The sequence below is a fragment of the Kogia breviceps genome, chromosome 12, assembly GCF_026419965.1.
Source record: "Kogia breviceps isolate mKogBre1 chromosome 12, mKogBre1 haplotype 1, whole genome shotgun sequence".
NCBI lineage: Eukaryota > Metazoa > Chordata > Mammalia > Artiodactyla > Physeteridae > Kogia > Kogia breviceps.
Window position 1 is genome coordinate 91,043,021 of NC_081321.1, and position 12,471 is coordinate 91,055,491.

At 47.1% G+C, this 12,471-nt stretch overlaps 1 protein-coding gene across 1 annotated transcript in view; it reads left to right on the plus strand.

Annotated features, from left to right (window-relative positions):
• ISX (intestine specific homeobox) overlaps nucleotides 1-12,471 on the plus strand; it is a 98,078-nt gene that overhangs the window by 13,510 nt on the left and 72,097 nt on the right. The window contains 4 exon segments of the mRNA XM_059082474.1: nucleotides 2,090-2,241; nucleotides 4,686-4,799; nucleotides 5,636-5,824; nucleotides 5,826-5,922. Coding sequence (XP_058938457.1) covers nucleotides 2,090-2,241; nucleotides 4,686-4,799; nucleotides 5,636-5,824; nucleotides 5,826-5,922 — 552 coding nt within the window.

Below are 12,471 nucleotides of genomic sequence, written 5' to 3' on the forward strand. Positions count from 1 at the left end.
ACAAGGCAAGCTAAATATACTTACACACAGGCCAAGGTCAGGGTCTAGCACTATACCTGGTACTTACTAGGTGTTGAATAAACACACTGATTGTTTCTTATTTTTCTTCCCTTCATCCTCTCTAATTTAAAGTCTGTGATCACTCCCTTCTTTCCAAACCTCTCTCGCCCCATGTTTTCTATGGAATTTTGTGGATCTGAGCTCCTTCTGTCTTAGGTAGGGTTCCCCCAAAAATAGACTGAGAGAGAGATTGGCTGGAGAGATTACATGATGTTATACTGTTAATTTGTTTTAAATCCCTGGGACCACATGAACACGGTCTCTCCAGCTTTCAATTGCAATATCTCCACCACATCCCAGCAAACCTTTCTGAAGATGTGCACAGTTGCTGCCTCTTCCAATTCCCCTCCCCTTCTCTCCTCTGCCCACTGCCCGTGAGCCCTTGCTGCCCCTATTGTGTGGGAACTGCTAACGTTAAGGTCCTCATGCAGCCAGGTTCAAGGACCCCCTTTCTGTCCTCATTGCAATTAATCCAGTCACAGCATGGACACAGCTGAGCCTTCTTTCTTAAAAGAGTTTCTCCGTGAGGTGTCTATGTCACTGCACTTGTCGCCTACCATAGAGACCTGTCCTTCTTGGCCTCCCTCATTGATTTCTCCTGGGTCCCTTGTTGGCTCCTGAACCTCTAAATGGTGGACGGACCCAGGCTCACTCCTAGACCCTCCACTTTTCTCCTCCTGCCTAAGTGATCTCACCCACTCTCATGAGATCAAAGGCCAAATATATACTGATGAGTCCCAAATGTGAACCTCAGTCCCGAGATCCCCTTTGAGCTCCAAACACATAACCATCTGCCTATTTGACCATTTGCTTTGAATAGCCAACAGGCATCTCAAATTTAACACGTCCAAACTGAATACCTGATTTCCCGTCTCTCTCTCACAAACACACACACACACGATCACGCAGGCCTAGTTTCACGGGCCTGTGTGTGACCAGTGTAGTTGCACAGGGCCCTGCGCTCAGAAGGAGGCCTGCCACTTGTGGGTTAAAGCTCATGGTCACCCTCTTGAAATTCTTAATGATTTTATGTTTGAATCTGTGTTTCGTAAGTGCAATCCAGTGGAACCACGAAGCATGTACCAGGGGCCTGGAGCCTCAGCTCAGGCTCAGTGCCCCTCTCGCCGCCTCCCTGCTTCCCTGGGATGGGCTCTCAGCCACCTGTTTCCCCGCCCCTACCCAGTGACTGCTGCCTCCTCTGTCGTCTGTGTTGGGGGTATTGGGGAGGGAAGGGCGCGGATGTGAGGAGGGTCAAGGTCAGGCACAGGTACCCTGGCACCAAGTTGAAGGGTGGGCCCTGTGAGGGTCCACACTCATGCTATTAGTATCCCTGTGCCCAAGGGAGCAGGGCCTTAAGTAGCAAATAAAAAACCACCCTGACAAGTCAAGAGAGAGAGAGGAAGAAAGGAAAAAGCTTCCTTTCTGAACCCACATTTTCCTCTTGCACTAGGACCCCACCTATGATGCAGCGGCTCTGAGTGGGCATGAGACTAGTCATGTGGTTGGAAACAGGGGCTGTCAGGGGCTGACTGCTGTGCCTTTTTTGTAAAGGGCTGGATGGTAATTATTTTAGCTTTTGCAGTCTCTGTTTCGACGACTCAACTCTGCCATATAGAGTCGCCTATGGCTGCCCAAAGCAGCCATAGACCATACATAAACCCCTGGGTCAGGCTGTGTTCCAATAAAACTTTATTTCTAAAAACAAACAGTGGACCAGATGTGGCCCCCAAGCTGTGGTTTACCACTCCTTGTTACAGACAAGGGAAATTTGTTTGAAGGCATCTGAGCAGCAGAAAGGACAATCAAAGAAGTTTTTAGAAGGTCATCTTGGCCACACTGTCCAGGATGTATGGGAGAGGGGGGTCAGCCTAGGAGCAGAGTTTCTAGGAAAGAGAACCTTGTAAAACTCCAAACCTAAGGAGCTAGAGGCCAAGTAGTGGCAACAGGGGTTGAACGGGTAGAACAAGACAGCACAAAAGCTTCACTGAGACCAAGGTCACTAACCCAACTTGGACCCTCTTCCATACAGAGGAGAGGAAGGGCAAGCGGAGGATCCGAACCATCTTCACCACAGAGCAGCTGCATGAGCTGGAGAAGATCTTCCACTTCACCCACTACCCTGATGCCCACGTCCGCAACCAGCTGGCAGCCAGGATCAACCTCCCAGAAGCTCGGGTACAGGTACAGCCATCCCCGCCCTCGGCCCCCCACCTCAGTGCACTTGGGGCCATGGGTAAGATCCCATGTATCCTGCACCCTCTGGGGCTGCCCCATCAGAAATTTTCCATTAGCTTTATCCCATGAGTACAGTTATACTGGCCAAATATCATTTTCCAGGAAATGAGGCCACCACAGTTATAAGATGGTTTCTCACCTTGGGGGATGGACACGGAGGTAGCATAGATATTTGCTTCCACTCCCTCCTTCTGCACTTGGCTGTAGCTCCAGAACATCGTTCACCACACAGCCTCATTCACAAAATAGGTCTTGACAATCTAGACCTGGGCTCAACAGACTTTTTCTGTAAGAGACAAGATGCTAATTAAGTTAGGCTTTGGGGGGCCATAACGTCACTGTCACAACTATTCAACTCTACCCTTGTAGCACAAAAGCAGCCGTAGTTTACAGTATGTAACAAATGAGCATGTGCCAATACAACTGTACTGGTGAACACTAAAATTTGAATTTTGTATCATTTCCATGTGTTCCCAAATATTATTCTCGTTTAGATTTCTTTCCCAACCATTTAAAAATGTGTAAACCATTCTTAGCACAAGGATTATACAGATACAGGTAGGAGGCCAGAGAAAGCTCTAGAGAAAGGCTCTAGTTTGCCAACCCCTGACCTAGAACACATGGGCATCACTTTGGAGGCAGCACAGAGAGGTGGCAAGGACCCTCCATGGTCAGAGACCTAATCTGTAATCTGTCATTTTCTCCCCCCAAGGGTCTATGGCTTCCTCTGTGGTTAGAGATGCAGTAGCCCCTTGTCTCTCACTAGGGGTATGGATCACCCTCTGCATATCTCGAGTCCTGCAAGAACCGCTCTAGCAAATCCAATTAGATGTTGGCACTCTCTCTAAAACTGTTTTCTAAATCAATCTTCATTTTTTTTTAACAAATATGATGGGGGAACTATACTCAATATCTTTTTTTTATAATTTCACTTTTAATGAATAAACAAAAAAGCAATCCTTGAAAAACAGAACAATATAATTTTTTAAATTTTATATTGGAGTATATTTGATCTACAATGATGTGTTAGTTTCAGGTGTACAACAAAGTGGTTTAGTTATACATAAACATATATCTATTCTTTTTCAGATTCTTTTCCCATATAGGTTTTTACAGAGTATCGAGTAGAGTTCCCTGTGCTACACAGTAGGCCGTTGTTGATTATCTATTTTATACATAGTAATGTGTATATGTTAATCGCAACCTCCTAATTTATCCCTCTCCCCATCCACCTTTCAATATCTTATAACCTATAATGGAAGAGAATGTTAAAAAAGAACATATATATCTACATGTATATGTATAACTGAATCACTTTGCTGTACATCTGAAACTAACACAACATTGTAAATCAACTATATTTCAATAAAAATTTTAAAAAGGGCTTCCCTGGTGGCGCAGTGGTTGAGAGTCCGCCTGCCGATTCAGGGGACGCGGGTTCGTGCCCCGGTCCGGGAAGATCCCACATGCCGCGGAGCAGCTGGGCCCGTGAGCCATGGCCGCTGAGCCTGCGCATCCGGAGCCTGTGCTCCGCAACGGGAGAGGCCACAACAGTGAGAGGCCCGCGTACCCCCCCAAAAAAAAAAAAATTAAAATTAAAAAAATATATGATGGACTCATTCGAATTCAAAATCTGCTCCAGGGTCCATGTCAACATTCCATCCTTCATTTCACTGGAACCTACTTTTCTTCTGGTGAACGACCGCCCCTGTCTGGACTTCTCCCCTTTTTCTTCCTATTTGAAATCAGTCACCAGCTAGGTGGGTAGCATCTGCATCTGGTGTAAAGCCCAGAATTCAGCACCTGCCTCGGCAGAATGAGCAAGTGCAGATGGCAGCATGTCATGGACAATCAGGGCACTTGTGAACACAGGAAACCGCCAACATTCAACCAACGTATAGACGTCACGGGGACCAAAGGGGTTGCAAACCAGTGGCCCACCAGCAGGAAAGAACCCAGATAGGTTTTATTTGAACTGCACGGTACCTTAAATCTCAGCGCTTTCACATAAAAATCAAGATTTCTGCCTCAGAAGTTGGATGAGGTTGCAACGCTGGCCTCACATTTCCACATGGTGACTGTTGGCTGAAGCTGAGAAGCTGCCCCCTTTAGCCACTGTTCACCGCAGACCCCGCCACTCCCAGTTACATGGCGCCCAGCTGCTTCACCCCCTCCCATGAGCCCACACCCCTGCAGGTATTGAAGGTTGTGCTCCTGGGTCCCCTCTCCCAAGGCAGATCAGATCCAAAGAAATCCTGGATGCCATGGAGCTTCCTAAACTGTAATGGGTGGGTCCCTTGGAAGGCGCCGTCATTATGCATTTTGGGGGGAGGAACTAGATGGAGAAAATCCCTTTTGCTTATCTCCATCCTCTCTCGCCTTCATATCAGATCTGGTTCCAGAATCAGCGAGCCAAGTGGCGGAAGCAGAAGACCAGCAGCCTTGAGGCTTCTCCACAGCCGAGCGAGGCCGACTTGGCCCCGCCCACAAACCCGGACGTGGTCGTGAGTGGCTGAGGCGGAGGGCGGGGGGCGGTCGCGGGCAGGAGAGGGGGTGTGGCTGGGGACCTCCGGAGCTCTGTCTACTGTAAAAAGTGCAAAGGCAATTCTTTTAGAAAGACAGTAGGCACGGATGCTCCGGAAGTCGCTGCCTCTGTCCCTGTGTCCTCCTCCACTGGGTGACAATCACACTCCTCTCCCTCCTCCGGGGACCCACGTGTATTACTTGTGCAAAACTTCTCAATTTGTGGAGCAGGATCACAGAGTAAAGGGCGGTGCGTGGAGGTCGAGCCCAGTGGCTGGGGAGTCAGGCGACCCCGGTTCGAATCCCAGCTCTGCGCTTAGCAGCAGTGTGGCCTGGAAGGGTCACTGTGCCCCTCAGAGGACAGTCATGGAGTTGATGAGGATGAAACGACCGCTCATCACCTAGGAAATGCTCCCTAAGGCTTAGCCGTCCACTGAGTCAACACAGATTTGGAATGTGTGCCCGATGCCAAACAGAAGGGCTCAGCAGTACACAGAATAGACACTCCTATGGGAAACGGTTTGTACAAAGCCATTAGCGACCCTATGAGGTAAGATTTTTAATTTATCCATTTTTGGCTAATGCAGAAACTCGACTCTGAGAAGCAAAGTGACTTTTCCACAACAAACAGTTGCTGTAAATGCCGGGATGGGGACGAGGTTTCCTGGCCCCCCTGGGCACACACTTCTCCCCAGGTTGGTCCCCCGATACCCACTCCGAGCTGCCCGAGAGTAACAGGGAAAGGTTGGGAAGCCGAGGGACAGCCCAGGGTAAAGCTCAGGGCTCACTTCTCTCTCCTGGCCTCTCCTTGTGACAGGGCCCCATGCTGCAGCCCCCTGCAGGGCCCAGGCTGGCTCCTCCCACAGGTTGCTATCCACCGGCTCAAGGTCAGCTGGCCTCTGCCTGGCTCCCCACCCGGATTGCCCTCCTCCCATGCCACCCATGGGAGACACAGCCTCTCCCAGACCCTCTCATCATCCAGCCGACCTGCATCCCTGCACTTTGCTTTTTTTGCACCTCCGCACCCCAAATGGGGCAACATCTGTGCTACTTCCACACAGGGACCAGACATCCTCTCCTTAGTGGAGCTGCTCTCTTCTCCAGGTGAAGGCAGGTGGTGGGAAGGTACCCAGGTCTCTGGGGGAATCAATCTCACGATCCAAAGACAATCCACAGCCCAGGAAGCCACCTTGAGCTTGTCCCTTGGAAGGTTGCATCAGACCCAGCAGCAAGGTGACCAATAAAGGAAGCTCTCATCTCTCCTGGCCAGTGTCACCCTCCTGCTTCAGGCGACAGACACTGTGTGAGATCTCAGGATGATCTCCCCGGAAGGAAGAGGTCGTCCTCTTGCACCTGTGCTTCCTCTAATTTGCTGTGTGACCTCCAGCCAGTCACTCACCCCCTCTGGGCCTCATTTGTAACACAGGCGGTTGGACAAGGTGACTTCTGAGGGTCCTTCTGGCCCTTACTTTGGTGAGATGAACTATGGTGAGAACAGAGGCACAGAGGAGACTAAGGAGAGGTTTGTTCATTCATTCATAAGCGCTCACCTACTGAGCGCTTCATAAATGGAACTGGATATTGACATGAACAGCTGAGGCTCTGTGCCCTGAAGCTCAGTCCAGGTTGGTGGAAAGAATGGTACTGACCTCCCCCTGCAAGCAGAACATTCAATCAATGACCTTGCAAGAGGCCCATGTGCTAACACATTCTGTTTGGCTTTGATATGAATGTTCTAAAGAGGGAAGGAAATATAGAAACATTTTTTTAAAAATTTAAACAGAATTTAGTGTCTTTGGTTATTCTGCTGGCTTGGGGAGGGATGTTGTCATTTCTGGTTTGAATGAAGGGTAAGAGAGTAAGTGCTTTTCAGAGTTTAACTTCCCAGGATTTGTGCAAGGGGCCTAGTTAGAAGGCCAGCCTCACTCTGTGCTGAAAAACCTAAGAAAGAGGGAGGGAGAGAGAAACTTGGGATGGTTAACTTTTATGGGCTGGGTTATTTCATAGGCTAATGAGTTCCAACTACTTTGGAGAAGGGGTGGGGATTTCCAGGAATTGGGCCACTGTCCACTTTTGGGCCTTCTATGTAATGGCACTGGTGGGAGTCTCGTTTAGCATATGCTAATGTATTACAATGAGCGTATAATGAGGCTCAAGGTCTACTGGAGGTCTTCCACTACTTTGGACCTAATCGGTTCTAACCAGTTTATGTCGTATCCTCAATGGCTATCTCATTCTTTTAAAGGTTGTGCCCTGCCCCCCTCCCCCCAGGTTTCAGTACGATCATATAAATATAAAATGAACACGTGCCAACATTTTATCTAACTCACTAATTAATGGGGGAACCAGTAAGACATCGTAACAGTTCAAAGGAGAATTCAAAGAACAGACACAAGCAGAGACAATCAGGAATACTGAAATGAATTACAAACAGAGACAAAAAGGGTCAATGGCCATAGGGAAGTAATCAATGGCATCTCCACCGGGCACAATTCATTTGCATTTCTATAGACAAGTATCATCTGCATTAGTACCAGTTTCCAACAATTATACAGAGTGGAAAAATAGCTCACAGACAATGTAAGGGGAAGAAATTCTGGAAGAGTGCTCTAGACAGAACAGTCTTTTTATGCTTATTTCAAAGTCTTTCACAATTTTTCCTGACCTAAAAGTTACTTAATCTTTCTGGGGATACCAGGACCTGCCTCAGAAGTTAGCTACGAGATTATATTAGATGATATAGTCAAGTGTTTTGTACTTGAAAACACCATGATGTTAGGAAATGATTATTTATTGCCTTTCAAACTCTTCCAGAACTCATTTAAAAGTCTACATCTAGAAAGTGTTTAGAAATACAGTAACATTTCTTTAATATTCATTGACCTTTGATGGTTCAGTTTTTTTAAAGGCTCAACAAGACACAAAACGGGCAAAGAGCAGAAATAAGAGATTCGCAGGAAAAACATATAAATAGATACTAAACATACAAAAATAGTCTCAACCTCATCCATCATTTAAAAATGTAAGTAAAACAGTAATGCAATACTTTTTTTTTTTTTTACCTTTCAGGCTGGCAAATATTTCAAAGTGTTGGTAAGGGCTTGATGAAAGTCACTCTCATATAGAAGGAAGTATAAATTAATAAATTATTTTGGATGATAACTTCACAACTACTCATATTCTAAATGCATATCTCTTTGACTCAGTCATTGTTTTTGCAAGAACTTATCTGATAAATACCCATGGATATAAATCCTGTCTGTAAGAATGTTCACCAAGGCTTTGTGACAGCAAACCCTGGAAACCACCAAAATAAGACACTGGTTGAGATGACTGATTGTAGCATATTCATCCAGCTGTTAAAAATAATGAGAGAGACGGAAATATACTTCATGGGAAACTGTCATTGGACACATCACTGAATGGAAAAGGCATGTTTCAGAACAATATCATGGTCTCATTTGAGTAAGAAAAGATCAGATGGGGGCTTCCCTGGTGGCGCAGTGGTTGGGAATCCGCCTGCCGATGCAGGGGACGTGGGTTCGTGCCCCGGTCCGGGAAGATGCCACGTGCCGCGGAGCGGCTGGGCCCATGAGCCGTGGCCGCTGAGCCTGTGCGTCCGGAGCCTGCGCTCCGCAATGGGAGAGGCCACAACAGTGAGAGGCCCGCGTACCACAAAAAAAAAAAAAAAAAAAGAAAAGATCAGATGTCCTGCTATTTAAACACATCATCAAAATGTGATGGTTTCTGCACCATAATAAATCCCACCAAAACTCAGTTGCTTGAAATAATGATTTCTTTGGCTCAGGCTTGACCGGGCTCCTGGTCTAGTCGGTGCTGACTTAGCGGATCTCGGCTGGGCTTGCTCATGTGTCTGCGGTCAACTAGTCGGTCAGTGGCCACCAGGGGAATCTCAGGTGGCCTTACTCACAGACAGGCCTGGGTATGGCAGGCTGTTAGCTGAGGCCACAGGGTGACTGGGCCTCAGTAGGCTTCCTTGTAGTGTGGTCACAGGATTCCAAGAGCACAAAGGCAGAAGGTACAAGGGCTCTTGAGGCTTGGCCTGAGAATTCACTTCTCACTTCCAATGCATCCATTAGTGAAAGCAAGTCATAAGGCCAGCCCAGATTCAAGGGGTGGGAGAACAGTCCTCCTCTTGCCAGGAGGAGCTACAAAGTGCATGCCATGCTCTCCATCCACCGTAACACCCAAATGAATTTCTCATCTAGACTTCTTCCTTGAATGCTCCTGACACCTTCACTTGACTGTCTAATGTCATCTTGAGGCAGGGGATAGGTGGGCCCCCGGGGCAAACAGTTGGAGTTCGTTCTCTGTGGACCATACTCCAAGATGAAAACAGCTGAACAATCAAGGGAGGAGGCTGGGCCCTGCCCAGATAGAACATAAGAGACCACATATGCCTCATTCTCAAGGTCAGGAGACCTCTCTGACTACACATGCATAGAAAAGCTCCTTGGAGGTCAAAAGGGAGGGGACGCCACCCCATAATAAGGGATGCTAACTACCCATAGGCCTCTTCAGTAGAATCCGTCTTGGCTAAGAGACGCGGGCACACACAGGAGGATCCGGAGATGTACCAAATACGGACTCTGAACCAGGCAAATCGAAATGATTGGCCAAAGAAAATCCAGAAGAAATGCCCCAAATAAGTGATTTAAACTACCACGAGAGCGCGACTCTCTCCCTCTCTGAGCCCGCCCGTGTGTCTATCCTCATGTACTGTACTCTGTTTTCTTCTAATAAACACTTTACTTGTTTCACTACTTTCCATCTTCGTGGGAATTCTTTTCTGCAAAGCCGAAGGGCCAGGGCCTTGTCACTGGCCACTGGTCGAGTGGCTAGCATTTGGCGCTCTCACCGCTGCGACCCGACCTCAATCTCTGGCCGGGAACGGAAACCCTGCTTCAAGCTGCTGCAGGCCGCGGCCACCTGACGTCACGCTCAAACTTAACACATCTAAAAACAAACTCTATTCACTCCCCACCCCAAACCTGCTTCTTTCTCAGCCTTTCTCCTCAGCACATGGCAACACCTTTCTTCCAGTTTCTCAGGCTCAGATCTTCACAGCAATTTTGATGACTATCTTTTCTTTATAAATATATATTTTTAACTGAAGTATAGTTGATTTACAAAGTTGTGTTAGTTTCAGGTATATAGTAAAGTAATTCAGTTACAAATATATTCTTTTTCCGATTCTTTTCCATTATAGGTTATTATGAATACAGTTCCCTGTGCTAAACAGTAGGTCCTTGTTGTTTATCTATTTTATATAGAGTAGTGTGTATATGTTAATCCCAAACTCCCAATTTATCCCTCCCCTCCCTTTCCCCTTTGGTAACCATAAGTTTGTTTTCCACATCTGTGAGTCTATTTTTGTTTTGTAAATAAGTTCATTGGTATCATTTTTTTAGATTCCACATATAAGTGATATCATATATTTTTCTGATGACTATCTTTTCTAATCAAGCAGCAAACCCAGCATCCGACTCCATCTCCTTGATGCCAGCCACGAGCATGTCCCCACCGTCTCCTTGTGGTCACCTCGCCCCACCCGGGCTCTATTCTTCACTCCGCAGCCAGAGGGATGCTGGGAGAATGTGAGTCAGATCATGACTCAAACCCTCAAGTTCTTCCCTGCCTCACGTGGAATAAAGTCAAAAGGCCCTTCCCGTGGCCAACACGGACGTTTCCGTGGCTCCCATGATTTTCCCCAGGGCTCCCTGCTCCGGCCTTGCTGGCCTCCTACCAGCTGCTGCTCCACAGTGCTGAATACAATCCTACCCCAGGGCTTTTGCACTTCCTGTCACTGCCTGAAACATCCTTTTCTAGCTATTTGCCTGGCTCACTCCCTCACTCAAATGGTACTCAGACAGCCCCCCTCAGGCCATCCTATCTAAGAGAGCACGCACATACAGACCTTGTCATTCCCTACCCCTTACCCCATTTTTAAAATTTTTCCAGTTCTTATCAATACCTGACATATTATGCATTTATTTATTTATTGTCTCTCTCCCAACAGTAGAATGAAAGTCCCATGAGGTCAAGGATATTATCTGATTTGTACACTGCTGTATTCCCAAACAGTGAACAAAACAGGGCCTGGCACATAGTAGACACTCAATATTTGTTATGTGTGTGTGCGTACTCACATCTATATATCTAGAAAGTTCCTAGACAAATACAAAAAAAAACCATGACAGCAATTACTTCCAGAGAGTGGGATGCTGGTCTCACATAATGGAGAGAGGAATATTTGTTTTCCCTGATGCCTGGCAGTGTTTGAACTTTTTGCCCTAAGTATATAACTTTAGAAATTAAATGTTAACAAATAATAGGACAATGGGTGCCTTTTCTCACTTCTCCTGTGCTTTACAATATGCCCTTTTGCTATCAAAGAAAATGCTTTTCTTCCTCTTCTGGTGCTGGAGGGGTCCCATGTGGGGACAGGGGATCACCCAATGAGCCACTGCGGAGAATCATAGGAGGGGATGGAGGTCTGGAAAGCATCCCCTGGAGGTGGGGAGGGCAGACTCAGGGCACAAGGAGAAGTGGACCAGGAGCTCTGGGACAAAAACCAATGGAGATCAAGTTCATTCACAGAAAAAAAACAACACACTGAGCAGGCAGGCTCGGAATCTGAGAAGAGAAGGTGCCGGGCCAAGAGCTCTTGGCTGTAGGATGGATTTTTCATGTAATCTCAGGGAAATAAATGCAGAAGATGGTCAGTTGGAAAAGACCTTTTATGGCAATTAGACCAAGAAGCTGATTTGCTGCCTGGTGGTCTAATGAGGGCAGATCCTCATAGGAACAGCGGCGATGGCTTGAGAGAAATCCTCCAGTAAATTTCTGAGCAAGATGTTACAGGGGAAATAAGGAAGAGGAGCCCAGGGACTGGGTTCTGGATCGTAAGCGAATCATCTGCAGAATTCGGCAAAACATGGATTCACTTTCGACAAGGATTTGAGCCCCTGCTCTGGTGACAACTATTGTTTAAAGCTAAGTGGCCCCACCTCGTCACTAAGTCTGGACTCCTGAAATGGAAGAGAGTCAGCTCAAGTAACTGAAGAGTATGAGTGGGGCTGGATCTAAAATTCAGTTATGTCTCCACCTCATTCCCATCTCTCCACTCTGCTTTCCTCTGCGTCAGCCAGACCCTCAAGTCTGAGGGAAAGAGTGTCCCTTTCCTAGAATTATCACAAAGGTCCTGGGATTGGGTGCCACTAGCCACACCCCAGGCACAAAGCACCCCTCAATCTGTCTATCCCTAAGGTTGAGGGGAGGGTGTGGAATGTTCTGATGGACCCTAGGGTCCAGCCAGAGGTAAAGTCAGCTCCACCCCAGCCATGTGGATTGACAGCAGAGGAACAGGGGATTCCCCTGGGAAAACTGGGGTGCAGCTACCAGAAGAAAGGGAAATGGATTCTGGGTTGACAAATAATAGTCATTCACTAGAGATAACCCAAAATTTTATCTATTTTATACCACATAAGAATGCTTTCAGCTACAAGAAACCAACAGTAGCTTATACCAATGTGAATTTGGATTTCTCATCTAACAAGAAACCTGGAGGTACGGCCAGCGTGCGTAGGATTCACTTGACCTTTCTCCCATGGACACATAGTGTCTGCGTTA